Source organism: Chanos chanos, chromosome 9 (assembly GCF_902362185.1).
Source record: "Chanos chanos chromosome 9, fChaCha1.1, whole genome shotgun sequence".
Taxonomy (NCBI): domain Eukaryota; kingdom Metazoa; phylum Chordata; class Actinopteri; order Gonorynchiformes; family Chanidae; genus Chanos; species Chanos chanos.
This window is the reverse complement of record NC_044503.1, coordinates 17,678,976-17,702,631: the sequence shown is the minus strand read 5'-3', so window position 1 is coordinate 17,702,631 and position 23,656 is coordinate 17,678,976. Positions and strand designations below refer to the sequence as shown.

The 23,656-nt window shown below is 45.7% G+C and overlaps 1 protein-coding gene across 2 annotated transcripts in view; it reads right to left on the bottom strand.

Annotated features, from left to right (window-relative positions):
* mtor (mechanistic target of rapamycin kinase) overlaps positions 1-23,656 on the bottom strand; it is a 92,514-nt gene that overhangs the window by 67,478 nt on the left and 1,380 nt on the right. For both annotated transcript variants that reach the window (XM_030783533.1, XM_030783532.1), the window contains 23 exons: positions 23,405-23,513; positions 22,924-23,156; positions 21,960-22,160; positions 21,291-21,425; positions 20,348-20,623; positions 19,843-19,951; positions 19,198-19,381; positions 18,685-18,813; positions 18,208-18,452; positions 17,540-17,755; positions 16,957-17,162; positions 16,082-16,204; positions 15,605-15,688; positions 14,939-15,031; positions 13,323-13,457; positions 12,799-12,928; positions 8,764-9,014; positions 7,955-8,041; positions 6,139-6,306; positions 3,635-3,747; positions 2,368-2,530; positions 1,754-1,846; positions 1,093-1,239 (listed from right to left, as the gene is read on the bottom strand). In XM_030783533.1, the coding sequence (XP_030639393.1) occupies positions 1,093-1,239; positions 1,754-1,846; positions 2,368-2,530; positions 3,635-3,747; positions 6,139-6,306; positions 7,955-8,041; positions 8,764-9,014; positions 12,799-12,928; positions 13,323-13,457; positions 14,939-15,031; positions 15,605-15,688; positions 16,082-16,204; positions 16,957-17,162; positions 17,540-17,755; positions 18,208-18,452; positions 18,685-18,813; positions 19,198-19,381; positions 19,843-19,951; positions 20,348-20,623; positions 21,291-21,425; positions 21,960-22,160; positions 22,924-23,156; positions 23,405-23,513 (3,630 nt within the window). The remainder of the gene's footprint in view (positions 1-1,092; positions 1,240-1,753; positions 1,847-2,367; positions 2,531-3,634; positions 3,748-6,138; positions 6,307-7,954; positions 8,042-8,763; positions 9,015-12,798; positions 12,929-13,322; positions 13,458-14,938; positions 15,032-15,604; positions 15,689-16,081; positions 16,205-16,956; positions 17,163-17,539; positions 17,756-18,207; positions 18,453-18,684; positions 18,814-19,197; positions 19,382-19,842; positions 19,952-20,347; positions 20,624-21,290; positions 21,426-21,959; positions 22,161-22,923; positions 23,157-23,404; positions 23,514-23,656) is intronic.

The following is a 23,656-nucleotide window of genomic DNA, read 5'->3' as shown; positions in this document are numbered from 1 at the left end:
GGCAGCAGACCAACAACAGGCTACGGTCTCTCCTCATGTGAGAGTGACTAAAGGTTCGAGCAATGCGGGGAAATCAGGAGAAAAATACAATGGAAAGATTTACACGTCCTTCAGCAAACACCTGTGCAAGCGTCAGAACTCTGGATACGCTGGTCGAGCTTTCACAACTGACGACCGACTCAAGGCTGTACTGTTCATGGTCGTACAAGTTGTCATGGTTAGTAAGACCATTGACTAAACAACACTTGCGCGAATCGCACAGCCCAGCTGCGATTTCCAGCAATCCATTGAGTAACAGTGCATAAAGCTCTACCTCTGCACCGCTCTTAAGAGTTTCTCTTTAGAAACACACTGAAGTGTTTGGCTTGGCATGTCACATCCTCCTCGGCCTCACCAGCACGCAGCAAAGGAACTTTTTAATTACCTATCCACAGCATTTGATACGGTTTGGTACTTTTCACAAGCCGTCTGCTCTGTTAGTTAGGGTGTCTGGTCTCAATGTAAACCTATAATTCAGGGGGAACTTGGACAGCTTCCGAATGTTGAGTCCTGTAGCAACCGAGTTCATTCCCGAGGAAGCTGTGAATCTATCTGTGAGTATATTACGAAGAACAATAGTCTTGAAACGCTCTTAGCAGACGTAGAGAACTGTCCGTACAGTTACCTTACAAAGAGCCTTATGTCTTTTCTATGTGACTCATTTGACCTGCTTAACATAAAAATGTCATAACGCTAGGAACTACCGGAGGGAGACTGGGAGAGTTTAGAGGACACTGCTCTTGTAGTCTCGATTATTTTCAGGGACATAGTGCTCAGATTCCTAGAGAAAACTGTACAAAAATTTGCACGTCTATTTAAAAAGAAATGAAAAATAATGTGCATAGATTCCCAGTGATGCAGCTACAGAGAACTATTTTTGTACATGAAGCTGAACTGAAGCTGAGCTAGCTAAAGGACAGCCTAAAATCTAAGCTTTGCTGAGAGTGACTCAGTCGCTGTGTCTGAGAGAACCACAGTGAGCCGTGGGGATAGCAAAAGAGACGCAGAAAACACGGCGTACAGAAGATCTGGGGGCAGTGACGTGGAGCTGACCTTCTGCAGCGCCGTTGTGCTGACGTGCAGCTTCTTCATCGGGCCCGATTCCACCGGTCCGCTCACCAGCACATCACCTTGGTTACCACGCGACTGACGATGCTGAAAAATGAGGGGATCCTCTTCCTCTTCGGCCAGAGTGTACCCCTGAGAAACACACACATGCAAACGCACATCATCCCCAAAACTGGACTCAAAGCAAACTATGCATTCACAGCAAGGGGAAACGATGCAGTTTCTTCTGAAGAGCTAAATTGACCTTAGAGGATGATTCACATCTGGAACACTTCAGATCAGAGCTACAAGGAGTTACTGTAAACTCTGCATTTTGACTTTCTTTGCCGATTTGACATTAGTGAGTACCATGTGTGGGCCAGTCCATTTGTTTTCTGTGAAATAAGTAGGCCATGCGCTCTGGGCAGGCACAGTGGCCTTACTGCACACACAGAACTGGTGATTCATTTCTGGGCCCAACTCTCAGGGAACAGATACGAGCTCTTAGAAGCATCAGCCTATTTATTTTAGAGAAAACGTCAACTCTGTAGCACATCCTTCATTCCATCTCTCCGACAAATAGACATCGAACAGTGAGAGCACCTGTGGCTGAGCTGTAATGTCCCTCACAGAGGCCTGTGGGAAGGACAGAAGAGAAGACACTGACCTTGACGATTCGACAGATGAGAACATCGTAGCGTTGGTGGTTTATCCGGTGCTTCAGCATAACTTTATTCACCATGGGGATAAAAATCTGGTACTGTAAGACAAAGGAGAGATGAACTGGTTAGTCAGACCAACAGGGTGTGTGTGTGTGTGTGAACCACTTCCTCAGCTCCAGCCTGCCATGCTGTAGATGACAGAGCAGTGGCTGTCTAATTGAACCCTCTGGCTGCTTTGATCTGATGCTGGAGGCCTTATTTTCAGTGCCTATGAGCCTGTCCCATGTTCTCCGCTCCACTGAACCAGAGGTTTTGGGTGCCAGAAGATGACATCACCCCACCCCTCTATCATTACCAGCCCTCCCAGCTTAGTCCACATGGGTCTGCTCCATGAATAAGGGCTTCCATGTGAGGACAAACAGCGAATTGCAGTAAACACACTGAGACTGTCTCCAACACATGACATCATTCGTAACCTAACACCACAAATGTATGAACTCAACCATCCCCAATCTCAAACAATTTTCACCAGGGTTATGGGAATGCTGGCATTCCAATTCACAAACTGGAAAATGGTCAGTTAAAAAAGCCACTGATGGTAGTGGTTTGATGTAGGAACCTTTTTGCCAAGCTGGAAAACCAAAGAGGACAAAGTGTCCATGGCAGTGCTGCGGAGCTCCGGCGTTCCATCCAGAGTGCGCACAATGGGGTGGATGATTCTGGAAGCGTAGTCCGTGAAGTCCAGAGATTCTGTTAATCGGTCTAAGGTTTCCAAGGCAACTCTGTTAGGACACAGAAACAGAGCGAAACAAAGTGAATAAGACTAAATGAATCTCTGGCTGAAGGGTTAATGAACTGCACTGGGAACACTGGGGCTTGTAGTCAGAGTCAGGACTGATCAGGTCATTCACTGGTTTATGGATCGTGACAGCATGGCTAGCCAAAAATGACTACTCCAATCAAACATAAAGTATTGTTTACACTTCTGAATGTTTAACTGCTATATTTTGAGCTGTAAAAAAAGACTACATGCTACGAGACCACTGCAAAAATCCCTCTATTCCTAATATTCTCTTTTCCTCCAGTTTCCATCTTTGTTAAAAAAAAAACAAAACAGCTTAGCTTAAAATCACATTCATGCCCCTAGAAAGCTCCTTGCTGAATGACAGGCACATCAAATGAAAATCTGGTCTTGAAATTAGGGAAAAAAATAAAACCAAACTGATCCTGTCCAGAGACAAGAGACCAAAATCATCTGACACAACCCTTCATCCATCAGCACTCTGTGTTTTGACCATCTCTGAGATGGGGCTGTTTGGACCATCACCACAGATTTACTGTCAAGTCATCCAAGTCAGCAGATCCTGTTTTACTGAAAACCTGCTACTTGGCAAGACACTTTGCCCTGTATTGTTTGGCATGGATTTGAAACATCTGAGCAGGAAAAAGCACAGATATCCCAGTGGAATGAAAACCTGTAAAACCCAGTGGAATACGATCCTGTTACATTCTTCAGTTTCACTGCTGCGTTTTTGCTATGCTGAATCACATGGTGGTGATTGCCTGTGAGCCAAACTGTCTTAACCCACAGAGCAGTGAGTACTTTATACAAAGAGACCAGAAGAGGGCGCTATGGAGAGAGCACAGCAATAAAGAGCAGGAAAAACACATTACTTATTCATGTCAGCCCTAGGCTAAGCTAAGAGAACACATTAATAAAAAGGCTGTGTACTTCCTGAGTGAATGATAAATGACTGCACAGAGGAGAAAATGCATCCAAATGAAGAAAAAAAGGAACAGAAGTTTGGAGGAGCTTGCACATAATAGGAAGAGGAAATATCAGTGGAGTGTGAGGTGGCGGGTAGGCACAGGAGCTCTGTACTGACTTGCGAGCCTGCAAGGGGACGTCTGGAGCATCAAACAGCTTGACGATGGGAGGCAGCAGCAGGTGGAGGTAGTCGTCCAGATTGGCCCCAAACAACTGAATGGCATTGAGGAGCTAGACATTAAGGAGAGATAAACTTAGATCACTACAGGTGATCACAAGAGAAGGAGACATGTGCTTCACTGGCGATATTTCTAAATCATATTACAGGTGTCCTCTAAAAAAAATCCAGTATGAGTAACAGACTGTTCCATAACCTTCCTAACGAAAATAACCTAGACCTTTTACCCCTGAGACATGGAGACGGGCCACTCACATGTCTACGAAAACGGTGGAAGAGGTCAGTTTAGAGAAAAGCCTGGTTTGTTTTCAGATGTTCTTAAGCACTCAGCATGAAGACAGCGTAGTGTTTATCCACAAATGACTGATGACAGCGTACTGCTTACTTTTCTTTCTTTAAGTTTCCCTCAGTGGGCAACGCAGGAGCAAGAAGCCAGACCATTGCCTTTACAGGATCTATCCAGACACAAACTTCCAGCTGTGTGTCGTTAATTGTATCAGATGTCCCACTGAGAAACCACTGTGGCTGGAGGTGGAAGGGGTGGAGTGTCTGTATGATTACTGAGAAGGAGCTGAATAATTTGTGGAGAAGGCCCACGGCCCGTGTGTGTATGTGTATATGTGTGCGAGCGTGTGCGTATACGTGTGTGTGGTGTGTTTGCGTTCTGCTGACATTCGAGCAGCGCTGAGGAGAACAGGAAAACAGGAGTACAGGAGATCAGGAGATGATCTCCAGACGCTGGGCTGTGATTGAGGAAGACTGGGGGACTCTGGTATTGTTTCTGGACTTTGAAGAGAGAGGCTGGATTTTTCACTAACCTCATTCAGGCCCACGCACTCCACACTTATGAACATACTTCAGCGGCCAAAATTCACGTCTTTAAACACCACATTTGAATAAGGATACTTCTGCACAAAAAGACAAATACCTTAGTGACAGACATTCATAAAGAAGCACGAAGCCCTTTTGCTACTTTTTTTGTCATTTGTCTGTTTATGTCATAAAGCAAGACATACACCTAGAAAAATCTTGTTCTGGCAATCCATAAAGGTAACAGCAAAATCTTTCTCTCCTCAAATGCCCTCCACTGCAGTCCAAGCCTTGTGGAAAGTGAAGTGCATGAGTCAGTGGGTGTTCATTGGTCTGATTCCTATCCTCAGTGCTTTGAATTGAGGCTTCAGTATGAGCAGGACCAGGCCTGACTCAGTGTTTTGAAGTGAGGCTTCGGTATGAGCAGGACCAGGCCTGACTCAGCCCAACACAATCCCACAGAGTCCCACTACAGTTTAATAGTCTTATTGTATAATCTATTCCATTTCATTAAAACAACTGCACTCTGAGTCATATCATAAGCATGCTATACCTGCTCCGTCTGCAAATGCACTAAAGATGTTTGGGACTTTGGCCCAGGACGACTCATATAGCGGAGAATGTGTAAAAGCCTGAGCAGAAACAACATGTGTTTTCCAGCAGTCTGTCAATAAGCGCATCTCCTGCTGGATTCTCTCATCCTCCACCGCTGGGCGGGGCCACCCGGCACTGCTCAAACACACAATCACCACTACTGAAGGACATTATTCCCCAGAGATTTCCACGTCTCTGCTGGCATCCCTAAGGCTGAATTACATTAACGCTTAATGTAGAGCAGGGGATGGGACGCCTTCTTTGATTTGTAAAGTTCCCATCTGAAAATAAATGAATGCCTCTATTTGTTCAGCAGCTTCACAGATATTTCTACAGATCTGCTATCAAAAACAAAAACAAAGACACCCACTGTGAGGGGGAGAGGTAAGACATTGTGTTATGTAGATTACCTGAGCAGCGCAGAATGGAAAGGAGGTTAATATGGAAAATATGGAACATCTACTGTACCAAGCGCATTGGGGTTGAGACTGAACTGGGACTCATAAGCCCGGTTCTGAGATCATTCAGTGTGGCAGTCACGTGACCCACATGGTCAGATTTCCATATACACTAAGAATACAGGACGTGAAACAGAGGACAAGAAAACTACCACAGAACTGCTGTCTGATTCCTAAAATACGCATTTCAGGTTACAAAAAAAAACATTACTGTGTCATTTTAACACTGAACATACTGTTCTGAGGACACAGGGCAGAGCTGGAAGCAAACAGAAATAATACAGACATCAACAGCAGTCGGGTAAACCATCAAATCTGAATCACTTCATTCACGAACCTAAGATCTGTGCTCTCTAATGCAGATGATGTAAATAATAGTTGGAAAATTTGTCAGTCACTGGATTAATGGAAACCCATTACGCAATAGTTCGAGAAACACTTAAATGCAATCACATGGTGACTAACCCATATGAGTGTGCATAAGAATGAGAGGGATTATGTGTCTATATTTGTATAGGTGACCGTAGGTATACTGATCGGCCCTGGGCTCTGGGGCCAGACCGGCCGGCTCTGGGAGCTTACCTTGATGGTGACGCTGCGTCCAGTGCTGTTGTCATGCATGAAAACACGGAGCATGTGTGGGATGAGCTGAGGAAGGTAAAGTTTGAACTCTCCGCCCAAGGCTCCTACAATCTGCTCGATCAGCAGAATGATGGTGTTCTGCATAGGGTTGTTAGGGGTCCAGTACTCCTACACCAAGGAAAGAGACACTATTGTCAGTGACCTTTACTTCACCTGCAACTCAGACTTTCATTAGATCATAATTATCCAAATGACACAGATTTAGGGTCATGTAAGTTCCTTGCTTGGAGTCTGCTGTCGAATGGCCTAAAAACGATTAAAATGATTCAGGGTTTTTAGAATTTAACAGTTTATGTTGTTCCTTCACAAAATAAATCAGATTTCCTAACTGATTTGCTATTGTAAGGCTATATGATAGTCATACAACAGTAAAATACAGACAGACATTACTCTTTGTCTGATTCTGCAGTTTGGTCCATAGCAAAGTGTCACTTTTTGACCCGAATTCAGGTCATCTCAACTCAAACTGAAATCATACGTCCCTACTTTAATCCTCCCTGTCGTTATACCCGTGTAACAGGAGGTACAGACATTACCCTTCACCGAAAAATGTGCTTTTGTTCAGAACGTGGTGCATGCGTGCCCTGGATTCGTCTCTGGCCAACCGGATGTCCTGCCTGCCAAACTCTTTTAACAGTTGCAGCACTTCCAGGGGCAGAGAGAGGTCCCGTGACAGAAAACCCAAACTTTTCCAGACTGATTTAAGGCATTAAAACTGGGTCAGCCAGTGTGACGGACAGACTGACGCCCGTTTTACGTGGGTAGGGGCTGATCACAAACACACCGGTTTTCACCTTTACCCCATTCCATATAACACCATATGGCTTTAGCATGGGCAGAAAGGAAGAAAAAAACAAAAGGAAGGCAGTTGATCAATAGAAAAGACTTTCAAACTATTCGACTGCCTCCACTTCAGAGGGCGTTACTGATAAACTCTTCCCACCTGAGTGATCTGAACGGACACAGGAGATGAGGCGCCGGCTGTCACACCGCTAAGCCAGCTTCCCAGCGTCCACTGGCACAAACAGATGCCTGTGCACCTATTAGAGATAATTACTGTAACGTCCACGCAGCTGGACACTGCAAAACAGACCGTGTGTCTCACAGTTCACTGTGCTTAATGTGACATCTAGCTTTTTAATCAGGGGCGACAGGAGCGGGGAAGGTGGAAAGAGTGACTCCATCACTTCATAAAAGTGCCGGTTGCTTGGGGTTCTGGGTGCACAGTGAGGGTGTTCCATCACTGGCTCAGAGCCCTGGCCTCCATCCCTTCTGCTCTGGGACCAGTTAGGGGCTGTTAGAAGCTGCCGGCACAATTTTATACGCTCAATGGTTATTCCTGCCCTCGTCACCTTGGCAAAAGCGAAAAGAAACAATCCTTTGTTTTCATTCTCAACTTGAATGGGTACGCTGTGATTTTTCGTGTTCTCTTTCGTAAATCACCTCAGGCTCAAGCCATTCAGAGGTGATAAGTGACGTTTGGGGGAAAAAAAACAAACAGAACATTTTCTGAACACCCCAGCACACTTGAAAAGAAATGAGTGCTGTTTTTTTTTGCCAGAAAGAAATACCTCATACAACCTCCGCCACACTCTGAATGAAAACCCGTGTGTGTGTGTGTGCGTCTGTGTGCGTGCGTGTGTGTATGTGTGTAAATGGCTGGTTGGGTGGTGGGGGGTACTGGAGTCTGAAGCCAGGCCTGTGTTGTGATGATGTAAACAGTGAGAGAGAACAGAAGGTGAAGAGGGGGACTTACTCTAATCAGGGTGAAGATGTCATCCATGTACGGACGGATGTGGATCTTAACGAAGTACACCACCATCCCCATTTGCTGGAACAGAAACTGAGAGAGGGAATGAGAAAGAGAAAGAAAGAAGAGAGAGAGAGAGAGAGAGAGAGAGAGAGAAACAGGTGTAATCAAAACAACTTGATTGCAAATGAGTCACACGGAGTTCATGACACTCAGACTGAATCAGGTTTCAGGCTTGGTCTGACTGTTTACATTTGGGAGAGCAGAACTCAGTTCTAATTTCACACATCTCTGCAGTACTCTACAGGTCTGACATGCAGGCATGAGGTACAGTAACAGTACCACACCAAAACCAGACAGAAACACATGCTGCTTACTTAACCAAAGTCTCTGGCATCATACCCTCCAGGTCTACACAGTCTGAGAACAAGAGTCCGAAGACATCGTCACTTTGGTGAAAATGTGTGATGTAGACAGTTACACTAACAGCAGACAAAGAACTGAGACTCACAGTGTATGCTTGAGCTTTAAGACTTACATGCTTACATGCATCTGATTCAACTAATCAACCTTCAGAAGAGTCAGTGAGGAGAGAGAATTTCTACAGGTGAGAGTCAGGTATTCCAAAAATACAGAGTATTCTCTATAAAAACAGAAAAGTCTCCTTTATCTGGCCGAAAAAGGCTCATCTACACCTCCCTATAAAACAATTCAATTCACTAATTAAATGCATGCTCTGACACACTGGGAGAAAAGATTCAGCTAGTAGTCATTTGACTGTGTCTGAGACCAGTGATTAAAACGGGGGCTCTGACCTCTCTGATGCTGGCGTCACACATGCGTATGACGTTGAGGAAGGTGGGCATGACCTGTGGGAGGAACTGCACACACTTGAGGCCCAGGGATTTGAAGATGAAGGTGACCGCCTGCACCACCATGGTGTGGTGATTGGACAGGGAAGGGTCCCGCAGAATACGCATCAGTGTCACTATGGCAACCGCTGGGTAAAACTCATCCAGGGGCAAGTTACCCATATTCACCAACATCTCACTGGTGCTGTAGTCAGCTGGAAAACACACACATGCACACATACAAGCACACAATATTCCTCTCATTACTAATGTAAATCAACTTAAACTTTTGCCTACAGTTTTTGAAGTATGCTAAATATTCATTTGGTACTAAAAGAATGTTTATCTGTTTGATCTGGCACTAAAAGAATTTAACTAAATCTAACTTTGAATTAAATTTACAACTAGCTAATACATTTTTTTGGCTGGCTAGCAGATCTTATTTGCTATTGTTTAAGTTTAACATTATTTCTAACTGTCTTGTATCATAAGATATGCTGTTTTCACCCAGTTTTAACTACACTGCCTTGGTAAAATCCAAAAGCATGCCTGTGCTCAGGCAGCGTGTGAGGTAAATGATATCTTTTGTTATTAAACGTTGAAATATGGTTTTGTTAAAACCAGTCAAAGAGTGAGCAGGGGCCCTTATGTTCCAGGCGCCCATATTACAGCGTCTGATGTGGGGTGCAGATTCAGTGGGTGATGGCCTACTTTAAAGGGATGGGGGGGGGGGGGGGTGAAGGGGTCCTCTCTGGTTTCATTGTCCCTATACCACATTTTTTGTCTGAAAAGTTAGACACTCTCTTTCTCCTTCAACCTCTGCTTTCTCTGACCGAAAAGTCAGACAAAAATACCCAGACTGTTTCTTTTGAATCCCGTTCATAGGGTCACGCCAACGGATTTGATCGAAAGACCTATTTAACCCATTACCACTCAGTCCAAAGCTGCTACCCAATTTAATTTCTTCGTATGCTCATACTGCAGGAGATACACTCGACATGAAACGACAAACTCAATTCGTTCACTCTGCGCTTGACTAATGAAGCCCTTTAGTTAAAGCAGAGGTTCTCTGAATGAACTAATCAAGAACCACTTCTACAACTGCAACTGTGCACTTAACCCTATGTTAAACTGACTCTCTCTGGGCTTCTTGGTATTCTCATTAAACCAAGAGGTTTATCCCATAAAACAGCACCTGTATAGAATCCATTATTAAATGATAAAATTAAATATCAGCCTAAAAGCTATTTATAACATTTAGGTAGCTACACCTGCACACACATCTAGGCTTATTGCTCTCTTATTACATATAACATTCCCCACGGGTAGGTGTGTGGGTTTGAACCAGCACAGGAGCACACATCAGGTAACTCAATCAAAGCACATGAACTTTTTACATACTTTAGGGAAATAGAAACTATGTGCCGTCTGTCTGTATGTGAGCTCTGTCTGGTCCATGTGCCTTAGGAGTTCAGAGAGGCACGAAACAGGCTATTGCTCCCCAGTGAGCCCCACTCTGGATCCCACATGACCACGCCGAGATCTCCACCGCCCGGCCTGGGAGGAAGCAGAGTGGTAAAGTGGCCAGACAAAAAAAACCCCCAGTGAACAGCCATCTGAACTGTGTGCTTGTCGGACTGGATCCAGTCTTCTGTTTCCCATACCAAAACACACACAATCTCTTTCACCATCCATTCTTCATTTAAATGCCTGCTTTTCATGCCGGTTAATGAGCATGTGTTTCGGACTGTAACACTCGCATTGAGAACAGGACAAAACTACAAAAGCAGAGATTCCCAGCTCCTCAACTTACACTGGCAGACCACATCAGACACTAGGATGACGCACTGTTGGCAAGCATGTAGTGTGACAGGGGGGAGCTGTGTTACCACACTGGTGACCGTGTATTATGCTTTGTCTTGTAGACTTGAGGTGAAAACAAACTGCCCTTTGAGAAAACAGCATTAGCTGAGCGAGGACTTGGAGCCTGTGTGAAGCAGTTTCATATCGCTACAGTGGGACCAGTGACTCAGCCCACAGAACCTGAGACTGGTGGTTTTGTATCTGGGGTTGGACAAAAGAAAGGAAAGGCTGCACATTGATGAATCCTGTCAGAAATCACGGATCACATAAAGCAGCCGTGTACCATATCATCACAGCCAGAACCCAGTGGGTTTTAGTGTGCTAAAAGCAGAGCCTTTCTCCTCTTCGTTTCTCTCCGCTCACGGCTCCTTTCTCTCTGCTCACGGTTGCCTTCTCTCCGCTCACGGCTACTTTCTCTCCGCTCACGGCTACTTTCTCTCTGCTCACGGCTACTTTCTCTCCGCTTACGGCTGCCTTCTCTCCGCTCACGGCTACTTTCTCTCCGCTCACGGCTACTTTCTCTCCGCTCACGGCTGCCTTCTCTCCGCTCACGGCTGCCTTCTCTCCGCTCACGGCTGCCTTCTCTCCGCTCACGGCTACTTTCTCTCCGCTCACGGCTGCCTTCTCTCCGCTCACGGCTGCCTTCTCTCCGCTCACGGCTGCCTTCTCTCCGCTCACGGCTGCCTTCTCTCCGCTCTGAGGGAGAGCTGTTTAAGAGCAGGCCTGTAAGCAGTGGGGAGAGTCAGCAGACCCAGACAGTGTCTGCTCCAGGCTCTTTACTGTAACTTCATCCCTCAATGGGGAGAGATATCCCAGCTCCCTGTTCGCTGCCTCTTTATGGACGCACACTGGTAAAACTATCAGACTCCGTAATCCTCCGTCCTCAGACAGAGAGAGGGAGAGAGAAGACTGCCAGCCTACACGCACAGTCTGAGGACTAGAGAAGGCCTTTGATACGGAGCCCTGGTGGAATCTACAGGCTTCTAATGGAGTATGCACTTACTCTGGCTCTATGTCCAGCCAAGTCCTGCTGACCAACAGAACTACACGTTCTACATGCAGTTTGGCACAAGCACAGCCAAGTCAACGGCTGACCGATAAAAGTGAATTAAGAGATTAGGCTGGATGCTCTTAGGGGAATGACAATAAACACATTTAAAGGTCAGATATTGGATACGAGGCCTGTTAAAGGCACAGGCTGTTTTTTGCTGATCCTGTGCTCTGTCATGGGGCTGTGCAGTCAGGCAGGAGGTCACAGGGTTAAGACAGGGAGGGCAGATCACTGAAAAAAACCTGCCTTAATCAGTCATTCCCAACACACCGTTACTCTGTAATCCGACCGTTTTTCTGACGCTGGCACCTCGTCCGTCAGACATGTGGATGGAGTGTTCTGTGACAGGCTGAGTGCTCCATATGGAAGTGTGACACCTGAGGTTTGGGGTTAACACTGGAACTACACCTGGTCTAAAGCAGCACCTCTCTGACCCACACTCCAGGAGCTGTGTACACAAATCCTCAGAAGAGAGAAAGTGACAGGTCTAAGTGTGGAGGGGGTATGTGTGTGCATGTGTGTGCGCATGTGTGTGTGAGGGGAGGGAGAGAGAGAGAGAATGTGTGGATGCCACATTCCTAGTATAGGTGGGGGAGAGGCTCCAAAAAGGATTTAAAGATCAAATAAAAAACAATTGTGGGGCACTGACTATTCAAAACCTGTCATTAAAACACCACACCTAATCTCAATCTCTGACCAGCTGTCTGACCTCTGCCTCTGTTATCGCTGCCTGCCTTTGCCCTAAATCTCCCCTTTGTTCCCTTGATGCAATAATGCATTTAATATTCTTAATAATTACGTCATTAAGAGATCATTCTTTTCTTAAGTGAATGTTCTGTGGGCTTTGACAGCACAAGTCTCTCTCTGCCAAATTCTCCTCATGGACACGTCCTCACAGGCTCACAGTTCCAGGCGTCAGACAGAGGAAGTCTGAGACACAGATACAGTGTGTGTGTGAGGGCTTGTCAGAAATCCCATTATGTATTGTATGTCTATTGGAGTGCATATACACAGTTATTTCATGCGTGTGTCTATACCTACCTCACTGTAAACGTGTGTATGTAATCCTGCGTTTGTGCACTCACCAGAATCCTGGCTAGATTTGGACTCAGAGAGGCTGACAGCTGAGGCATCGCGTGATTGGTCGATCATGCCAATGTTGACCTTGTGTTTGTACGGGTCCAAGGCTCCCAGCAGCCCCAACACACGGATGGCCTGTAAGGGTATAAACAAACAGTCTCACCACTGCCCACCCAATTCACAGCAACCTCTGTTTACTTGAGCATTATGTTTTAGCCTCTTAGCCTAAGACGCGTGTAAATGGATCATTCTCATGAGTGTGAAGTGAGATTTTACCTGCAGCAGATTAAGTTTAAACCTCACAATCATTTAACTAAGATTACGACAATGCCTATTAACTGCACATAAGAGTATGTTATAATTGTTAGCATGTGTTTAAAAAAAAAAAAAAAAAAAAGAAACAAAAAGGAAAGAAAAAACAGTGCTTGCACAGCATCAAATATCAGATGTAAAGAACTTTAGTCAATAAGAGAGCCTGGAATGTACAGCAGTGAGGAAATGAAAACTGAAATATGACTGAGAAAGGCACCTCTCTCCTGATGCCCTGGTTCTGCTCCGTCTTCAGGAAGTTAAGCAGGACCTCCAGCAGAGACGGGTACTTCCTATAGGGCTCCACCACGTAGCCTGTGCTTGCCACCTGCTGGCCTAGAGTCCACAGCGCCACCTGATGGAGGAGAAAGACAAGTGTTCCATAAACAGAGAGAACCAAAAACCTACTCCAGTTTCTAAGGGAAAAACATCAGTTCAGATGAGAAGGATCTAGGAAATGAGTAAAGATGTGGCATATGGTTGTATCAGGCTCTGGAGAGCCCGATCCCATAACGAGTCAAAGGTGGATTCTGCAGAAAAGTCCATATGAAGACTTGACTATCAAGTGTTAAGGAGATCTATGAGAGTGAGTCATTAACCCATCAAAACTGAGGAAAAAATGACAGCCTGACACGACTAAGTGTCTCAGAGAACTGAAACAAGATGACTGAGCTGTGAGACAGAAGAGAAACCCACTGAGGTGAGAGGTACTGTGCGTGTGTGAATCTTCAGAAAAACAGAACCATCAAAATTCCCAGAACTTTAAAAGGTCACAGCTGATAGCTAGAGCGGGACAACACACCTTCTGTTGGGAATGAAAGACGTGTGAGGAAACGGCACATCTGTGCATCCAAAGCCGCAAATGCTCACATTTCACCACAATTCAGTCTTAAATGTCAATCTGCTGCCCCATTTTAGGCTGATAAAGCTACTGAAATGAAGCCCCTTGTTTCTGACGCTGGCCAATAGGAAAACTAGTTATCTAACGTTTCATATCTGTCATGTCCACCTACTCAACACTAATTATTTATACATGCTTCTGGACATTAAAAATATCTGGGCTTACTCAAAATAGATGGGCGTCAGAGACCAAAATTTAATCACTATAAATTAGAGAAATGAAGTGGTTTGTGGGGGCAGGGGGTGTGTGCATACTGGTTTTAAACTACAACCTGTCAGAACATTGAGAACAGACACATGGCTCTCAAAGCTCCACCTGAGCAGTCACTGGTAGTCCAGTGTGTAACATACATTTCTCTTGGTCAGTGACTGGTATGAGACCAGTCTGTTACATACCTGTCTCTTGGTCCGTGACTGGTATGAGACTAGTCTATTATGTACCTGCCTCTTGGTCCGTGACTGGTATGAGACCAGCCTGTTACATACCTGTCTCTTGGTCAGTGACTGGTATGAGACCAGCCTGTTACATACCTGTCTCTTGGTCAGTGACTGGTATGAGACCAGTCTGTTACATACCTGTCTCTTGGTCCGTGACTGGTATGAGACCAGTCTGTTACATACCTGTCTCTTGGTCAGTGACTGGTATGAGACCAGTCTGTTATGTACCTGTCTCTTGGTCAGTCACTGGTATGAGACCAGTCTGTTACATACCTGTCTCTTGGTCAGTGACTGGTATGAGACCAGTCTGTTATGTACCTGTCTGTTGGTCAGTGACTGGTATGCGATCAGTCTGTATCGTAGCTGTCTGTTGGTCAGTGATTGGTACGAAACCAGTCTGTACCATAGCTGTCTGTTGGTCAGTGACTGGTATGAGACCAGTCTGTACCGTAGCTGTCTGTTGGTCAGTGACTGGTATGAGACCAGTCTGTTACGTACCTGTCTCTTGGCCAGTGAGGAGGAGTCCTGCAGCATGTCCATGATTATGGGGAAAAGTTCATCCATCCATTTTCTCATCTCCAGACCACTCACCTAAAACACACATACATACATACACACACACACACACACACACACACGCACACACACACACACACAAGTGAATGAGACTTCATTCTCATTGTTTCTAAGCAGTATTTTTTTGTGTCTTTTTTTTTGTGAGGCTTTCTTGGCATTACACCAGTTAATCACTCAAAACACTCAAACAAATAAACTTTGGGACACTCCACTGCTTACATCCAAAGTTTATAATGTTTGTTTCACCAAACTCACCCTTACCATCCTCCTCATTCACTCACCAGTCCTCTTGTCTCTATTCACTCTCATATTCAAGTCTCGAAATCACCGTCAGTCTTTCTGTTCCACCTGTCTTACTCTCCTCTAACCTGTCTGATGCCGGCCTCTCGTCTGGCCGTCTCCGTACCTCCTGTTTCTACCCTGGCGTCTCCTGCACTCCCTCTGCGCTGGGCTGCTAGCCTGGCCCTAATCCTGACCTCCTCTCGACCTGCTGGTGCCCAGAAGGTCACCTGAACAGGGCAGCACAAAGACGTCTGTCACAGATCCCGTGTCAACGGTTCAAAGGCAGGCGTGGGAACCTTCTCTTACCTGGGCCAGCTCCCCTATCGTGGCCAAGACACTGATCACCACTCCTGGGTTTGGATCTGGATCCTTCAGCTTCAGTATGAGCGCCTAAGAAAGGGAGTGGAGACATTTACAGCCCTGGGTTAGATACGACACTATTAAGTACACAGCACAGATCAGTGGACACCAGATGATATTACTTTAGTTTAGCTCAGTGTTGTAGACATGGCACATCGCAATCTATGAGCATCACTTCAAATGTCAATGTCAGTTTGACATTTTTTGACATGTTATTACCTTAACTAGAATCCTACTGAGTTTAAAAAAACACCTTGATAGAATAAGACAAACACAACAGAAGCTGAAAAACTTTTCCTCTGACACTCTAATTAGCTTCGACACAGAGAGAGAGGTTTGTTGCCACTGATCCCTTTTGAAACCACTGATTCCTTTGAAGCCCCTGTCAGCAGTGACCCAGGGAGGAAGGGAGATGAGTGGTACCTTTAGGATGGGCTCCATGTATGGCCGGATGAGTCTGGGTGCGTTGGAGACCAGGTGGCCCAGCATCCGAGCACTCTGCTCCTTATTCCTGCCCACGCCGCTGTGTTCCAGCTCAGTCAGAATCTAAAGAGACCAACAGACAACAGCTTATAACATGCCCCTAACGGGCAACAGCTTATAACATGCCCCTAACGGACAACAGCTTATAACATGCCCCTAACGCACAACAGCTTATAACATGCCCACAACAAACAACAGCTTAAAACATGCCCCTGACGGACAACAGCTTATAACATGTCCATAACACACAATAACTTATAACATGCCCACAACAAACAACAGCTTAAAACATGCCCCTAACGGACAACAGCTTATAACATGTCCATAACACACAATAGCTTATAGCATGCCCACAACACACAACAGCTTATAACATATCAATAACACACAATAGCTTATAACATGCCCATAACAGACAACTGAGTAGACTGAAGAGTAAAGAATGACACATTCAGTTCTAATATATTGTGCTATTCCTGATCTAGCATAGCAGAGACATATCCACAGCTGAACAGATCCCTGAAGAAATCTCTCACTTACTACGTTACAGTCACAAGCATTTACTGCGCTATGTTGCAGTCACAAGCACTACTGCCACCTGCTAGTGGTTTGATGAAGCTACAACCCACGGCTGGGTAACTGTTTCGACTGCTGAGCTGCTTTTCAGTGGGTTTGATTGTTAAATGGCCAAGATGACGAGTATCTCTGGTGTCTGTCTGACAGCGTAACACTCTGACTGCTGGCTTCAGTTGTATGATCAGCCCTGCTCCTGCAGAACTAGCGGTGTTGTTGTTGTTGTTGTTGTTTTTATTTACCTGGATGAGCATTTTGCGGAGGAAGGGCATGACGAAGGCGGGGTTCATGCTGCTGAGGCGCCCGATGGTGCAGATGGCCAACTCTCTGATCTCAAACACCTCGTCGTTCAGAGCCACAAACAGGGCCTGCAGATTCTCCGCCTGGGCCAGGTGAGCATCAAATCGCTCGTCCAGGGACGCCAGCACACAGTAACGGATATCAGGGTCTGACAGGTACCATACACAAACACACGCACAATAAACACAACAAACAGCCACTTTATTAAACTGTGTGTATTTTATAGAACACCTCAACAGTGTTCACATCTATGAGCGGGTATAATGAAACATATCAATTTCCAGATCAAAAGGATAGAGAATCTACTGTTATTACATTGCACTACACAAATGAAAATAAATCAGGTGACCAACAGGGGGTATTGTGTTAATAAGTGTAATAATTAGAGAGCAGACCCACATTTCAGACTCTATACTGACACTGTAAATACCCAATCATCCTCCAAGGTGAGAACATCTCTGATGTTTCCTGTTTTAAAGGAGACTTTTGACCTCAGGTGTGGGTAAACAGGGTGAAAGGCCTCACCTGGGTCGGTGATGCCCACCACCAGCAGTTTGCTGAGGACGTCTGCCACCACCTGCACGGCCGTCTGGCTCACCACATGCCCATGGCCGCTGATCAGCTGGATGGAGGGGGTGAGGAGACGGGAGCAGGTTCTTGCCGCCTCCATACGGATCTCCTTATGCTCGCTATTCAAGAAATGATCCGCACAGTGCCTGACAAACTGTGTCAGGGAGTGACCTGGACACAGACACATGCACACACACAGATACAGACACACACGCGCATACATGCAGACACGCACACATAGGCACGCGCCAAAAAACAACACAATCCTGGTTATACAAACGCCCAAATTTCACTCACAATAGCATCACATACTAGCATCTTACTGATGATCAGAAACACAAAACTGAAATCAACTGATCTCCATCTACAGCAGCTGCACAACACCACTGACTGGTCTCTAAGTTCTCTCTATAACCAGTCAAACCTGGTCAGCTGGTCTGAGGAAAACGAGTATGGAAGCTGTTAAGACAGTTCTGCTTTGCTCTTTTCCCTGTGAATTTGATTTATTCAGTGCAGAAGTTCTCTCTGGATTCTGGCTCATAACAAAAAAAAAAAAAACAACTACAAAATAAGGGCCAAAGTTGTATAAAGTGAACACGTGCATGGTGTGAGTGACTGCTCACCCTCAAACTCGAAGCTGCCCAGCGTTCTGAGCGCCAGCGTGATGCTGCCAACGTCACTGGCCTCGGGGATGTTGGTGAGGCTGGGTGACGCCAGCTGGTGGGCCAGGCCTTTGGGCATCCCCGGGTGGCGTAAAGGTTTGTGCATCAGGACCAGGGAGAGCATCTTCAGCAGCCCATCCTGAATGTCCTTCTTCAGCTGTGGAATCTGACGACTCAGGTCGTACAGCACGGCCGTCAGCGCAGGGCTGCCACACGACAAGGCACGCACAGACACGCCGTGTTTAGTGAGCTTACCGAAGTCAGTGTGGAGGTGTGCATGGGATTTCTCACAGGAAATATCACACAAATGCAGCTTGCAAGACACAAATTCTCTTTAAAGGATTATGACCAGTTCCGTCAGATTTCATTCAGAACCCCGTTTTGGCTGTGTGTAGTCTTAATGTGTGCCTGAGCACTGTGTGGGCATGCTGTTCTTACCTGAGCCCCACTGCCAGCATGGGCTCCAGCAGCTCTTTGACATCCTGTTGGATGCTGGGGCCCATGGCCCGGGACAGCATGCTGATACATGTAAACACTGTGGCATCCACCTGCATGCTCTTCTGCCTCCTGACACATAAGAACACAAACAAACACATCAAAACATTACAAAACATCTTACACAAGCTTATATAACTTATATCATCGTAGTTCATGTTAGGACAATGCAACCAAAAGCAGCATGCATGAAGTAAAAGTTCATTTCTTCATTGCTGCGTCGGTTAAGTGAAAACAGATTTGTAAATGGGAACTGGACTTATCACACTAGCTCTGACAGCTGAGTTCCAACACACTGACATTTGCACCGTCTGTTGTAAACAAGACGTGGGCGTTAGTCCTCTTTTGGCAGACCAGCACTGTGACGGACTGACCACAGACACTGTGTGGCCCTGCCCTGGGTTAAGCAGACCCCTCTAAGAAAAAAACAAGGTTTATTAGCATGAGACTGTTTACTTGTGAGCGAAGTCTTTGGGCGGCAGAGCGGCTTTGATGATCTCCAGGATCCTGGTGAGGTAGGGCTGGATCTCCGCCCGCACGGCCACCACAAGCAGGCCCAGGGCCTGGAACGCCGCTGTCCGCTCCTTCTCCTTCTTCAGACAGCCCAGCAGATGGTTCATGGTGTCTGACAGATACTGGTCTGGGAGCGGAGAAGAGACACGCGGCCAATTACAATGACGTCCGGTCATTACCGTTTATTAAGTCGCTGTCAGCGCAGCTGTTTGTTAGAGTTTAAGGGACAGACAGAATGAAAGGGGCAAAATGAAAATAATACATTAAAAAGAGCATACAAACATGCAACCCTTCTACAGTCAGCTCACAAATTGTTCAGCCACACCTCAACATGGCGTAGGATTTTTCATTAATACATTTAGTCATTCTTTTGTGTTTCTCAAACACTAAAGAAAGGATTCACAAGGTCTTGAGGAAAAAAAAAAGATTCTGTGTCCTCAGCATAGGCAGAGCAAAAGGATGACAATGACTGAAGTCTGATGCCTTTCCAGTGGCGTGTGGTGGTAATTCTGTGTAGAGCGTGAGGCACGGGCGTGTGTGTGCTGTAATGTGACAGGTTTGCGGGGAGTTAAACGCTGCATCTTTTACCTGTGAAGGTATGAGGCTGGAAGGCAGCCAGGCGTGGCAGCAGGTTGAGAATGGTCATTTGGATCAAAGGATTCTTACTGGTCCTGTACTTCAGCACCCAGCGACACACCTACATAGACACGGGGGGGGGGGGGGGGGGAGTGAGAGAGAGAGAGAGAGAGAGAGAGAGAGAGAGAGAGAAACAGTTCCTCAGGTGGGGCAGCCACACCAGAGAGTCATCTTCAGTGTTTTGGTCCCTCATGGGATCAAAAACAGAGCTTTTATTTGGTTGGTCACTTTGGATTGAAAGGATTATTAAAAGACTGCCTTCTTTAAGCTGTAACTAATAATAGGTCTGACCACCAGGAGTATTTCACTGCCTGTTTAATCTTTCTTTCTTTTCATTTGAAGTTCTTCACATTCTCATTAGTCGAGTGATGTCTGTAATGGAGGTGTGGCTGTCTGGGAGCCCTGTAAAGGGACCATAGCAGTCAGGGTGGATGAAGCTGGGCATTCGGCTGCTCACCTGGTCAAAGCGCTCCTCCATCAGCTCTCTGCAGTAACGGCTCTCCACCAGCGTGCTTTTGGAGGGGACGGGCGTGGCTCCGAAGCTGAAGAAGCCCTGAGGCGTGCTGTATCCCAGCAGTCCTAACAGGGCGTTGGACTGGGGCGGCTGCACGGACTGGAAACTGGTGAAGGGTGTGATGTGACGTGGCTTGGTGCCAAAGCCCATCAGTTCCTTACAGTATTTATCATGGACCAGCTGCTGCTGTGTAATCTCCTCCATCTCCTCACGCATACGCTGGGTGTGGGGGTGACAGAGAGAGAGAGAGAGAGAAAGGGGGTCAGAGAGAGGATTGGACAGAGAGAGATGGGGTGAGATCAGAAGCAAATCGTCCCTGGTTTACTATCTCATTAATATTTTCATTTGTTATGCAATATTTGATTTTCATCTATATCTAAAGGTAGCTGACTAGGTTGTCGGTTTGTCCACTTCTCTTCAAATAACTTTCAATTAAATAAAGATGCATGGAAAACTTTGCACTTACACTCATGTAGCTCACTGGCATGATCTAACTGTTTATCGTACTGCATCATACATCTGCTTTAACATTAATGCTGAAAAAAGAGATTTTATCACCTTTGAGTGGCCATTTAAGGCTACAGGCTTAAGGCTACAGATACGGTGGGTTCAAACCTAATGAAAGTCTATTGTATTACACAGGTCAACACTCTAATACTTAGATTAGGTACAGCCTAAGATGATAATATCAATAAGATGATAACATTAAAAAAAAAAACAATTAGTCCAGGGCTACGGTCCATTCCAATCTTTACTGCCTGTTCTCCAGACATGCCCGAAGCCCTATTAGAGACTATATTTCACTGTTACTAGATACTGTTGATAGAACAGTGTGTGGTTGATACTAACCGTGTGTCTGAAAAACCTGACTCAGGTTGATACTCACCTCTCCCTCCATGCTACTGATCCGCACCAGTTCATTAAGAATGAGCAGAGCACCATGAACTCGGTCATCCTTATTCATGCCCTTCTCTTTAGACAGCGCCTCGTCAAAGCCCTTCTCCGCCTCCTCAAACGTTTGCTGTTGGTTTAAACACAAGCCAGTCAGCTTCCTTCACACACGCCAGGCTGAACACATTCAACTACACCAGTGAATGTGCATTAAGACCAAAGCTCCATTCTGCTGTGTGTAGTTGCATTGTGACTAAAATGGGTTACCTCAGCTGGCGTTGTAAGTTATTACAAAAGCTAAGCAGCCTACATCGATTCAGTTATACATTACAAAATCCCTAGACTGCTGATTTGCATAACTTATTTACAATGCCCTACGTGTCAGCTGCGCCACAGTACACATTTAAAATCAAAATCTTTTAAGATTTGAGATTTCATTTCTGATTGGCACCTTTACTCATACTCAAACAGAAAGATTAGACAACATTGAAGAAAAACTTGGTGAAGGATTTGAGCAGTCACTAAGTGCTTCTTGCACTGACCAAAAGCCCTCAAATCGTAATCTCTTTCTGAAACACATCAGACATGTCAGGTCAAACGTGGATCCCTGTGTTGTGTCTCCGACATGCGTGGACGTGAAGGAAGGTAGAAAATGATGACATGCCTTGTACCACTGAGGCTTCTGCATCTCTTTGGTCTCTCTCTGAGTGGTGAGGATCAGACAGGCCCTGACAGCAGACACCGCGCCCTCTCGGATGGCCTGCTTGGAATCCCACACCGCATAGAAGATGTTGTCGAAGAAAGGCTGCACCTGCTGGAAGAAAAAGGTTGGCGCGCTGACGGCCAACTCCCGCAAAACCAGCACCTGGGAGAGCAGGGGCACACAGAAATACAGAGTTTATTTTAATAAGAAGCCTGCAAGACCGGACCAGTTAAGCTCTTCTCACAGTGCACATAAAGAAACTGCCTAATCCTGCAATTCAACTTTACTGCAAGGTTTTTTCTCCAGCAACCAACAAAGTTCTGGAACATTCTGTTTACACATCCACAAAAGTGTTGTTACCACAACTCTCCTCTGTGGTAGGCAATAACCATGTAGTTAACAGTTAGTGTGTTACAGTCTGCCAGCCAAAGAGTTAGGACACTGCACCTAATATGGGGTAAACCATTTCAAAGCAGTATTTTCATAACGAGCACTTGATTTTGTCATTCCGACTAGCAGAACGGGCACATTCCCGATGTCAGATTTAGAACCTCATAATGTCCTCTGGACTAAAAGAACATTGAACTGTATCAGAGGTGAGGCATTTTGAAACACGTCAAACAGCTGGGCCAAATTTCACGGACAACTTCCTACAATCTCCACACATGTCGAATGCACTAATCATGACTGACAGTGGAGGTGTTATGTGTGGTGTCTGTGTGTATTTGCTCTGACACAGAAGGTCATCATCTGACTTCACTGACGACATCACTTCCAGATCTGAGGAGTGTAAGTCATTAGTGACATCAGGTGGTGCAGTACATGGCTGGCTCAAACAGCTTCAGACAGTACAAAGGTGTCGCTTCGACACCTTTGAGGAACAGAGTGTTGTCTTCTGTCCTGACAGTCTGGGGCTTATGCTCACCGCTGCGTGCCGTCTCCCCTCGTTCCTGTCGGCTCCCAGCCACTCCAGGGCTCGTTTCACCTCAAACTCCACATACTCTGCTGTGAAGGTGTCCCCTGCCATAGAGAGATGACCCATGGCTTTGGAGGCCATCTCCATGACAACAGGATCACTTGAGGGTAGCAGGTTGCGAAGGTAGTTGGCAAATCTGCTGATGCGAGTGGCATTGCCTCCTTCTACTCCGATCAAGCTCACTGGAAACATAGCATCAGTGTTTTAAAGAGAACAAGATTATAGGTCTGACTGTAAGACTGGACTGAAATGCATTCTTAATGGATGTTTCCATAGTCCAGGACAAGTCTTGATTGTAATCCAAGAGACTAGCCTCTGTCACAGAGCTACAGCACACAGAGCAGTCAAAGTGAGAAGAGTACAATGTTAAAAATAGTTTTACTTGTGTTAAAGGTTTTGAACTGTGGGATAACTTCAGGAGCAGACTGACCAATGGCAAGAATGCCTCCTTTTTTCTCATTCACATCTGAGCTGGAGACCATCTCAAATATGTGGTGGTTCAGCTCATCATAGAAGGTTGTCGCCTCATCTTGGCTCAGCTTGGACAAGAAAAAAATAACATTAACAGTAAGTGCCTGCTCCAGCCTGTTTAAGTGCACTTCAGTTAAATAATTTTACAGGCAACATTATTCAGCTTTTAACTAAAAAACTTTTACACAGTTGATGTGTACTGCTATTAAAC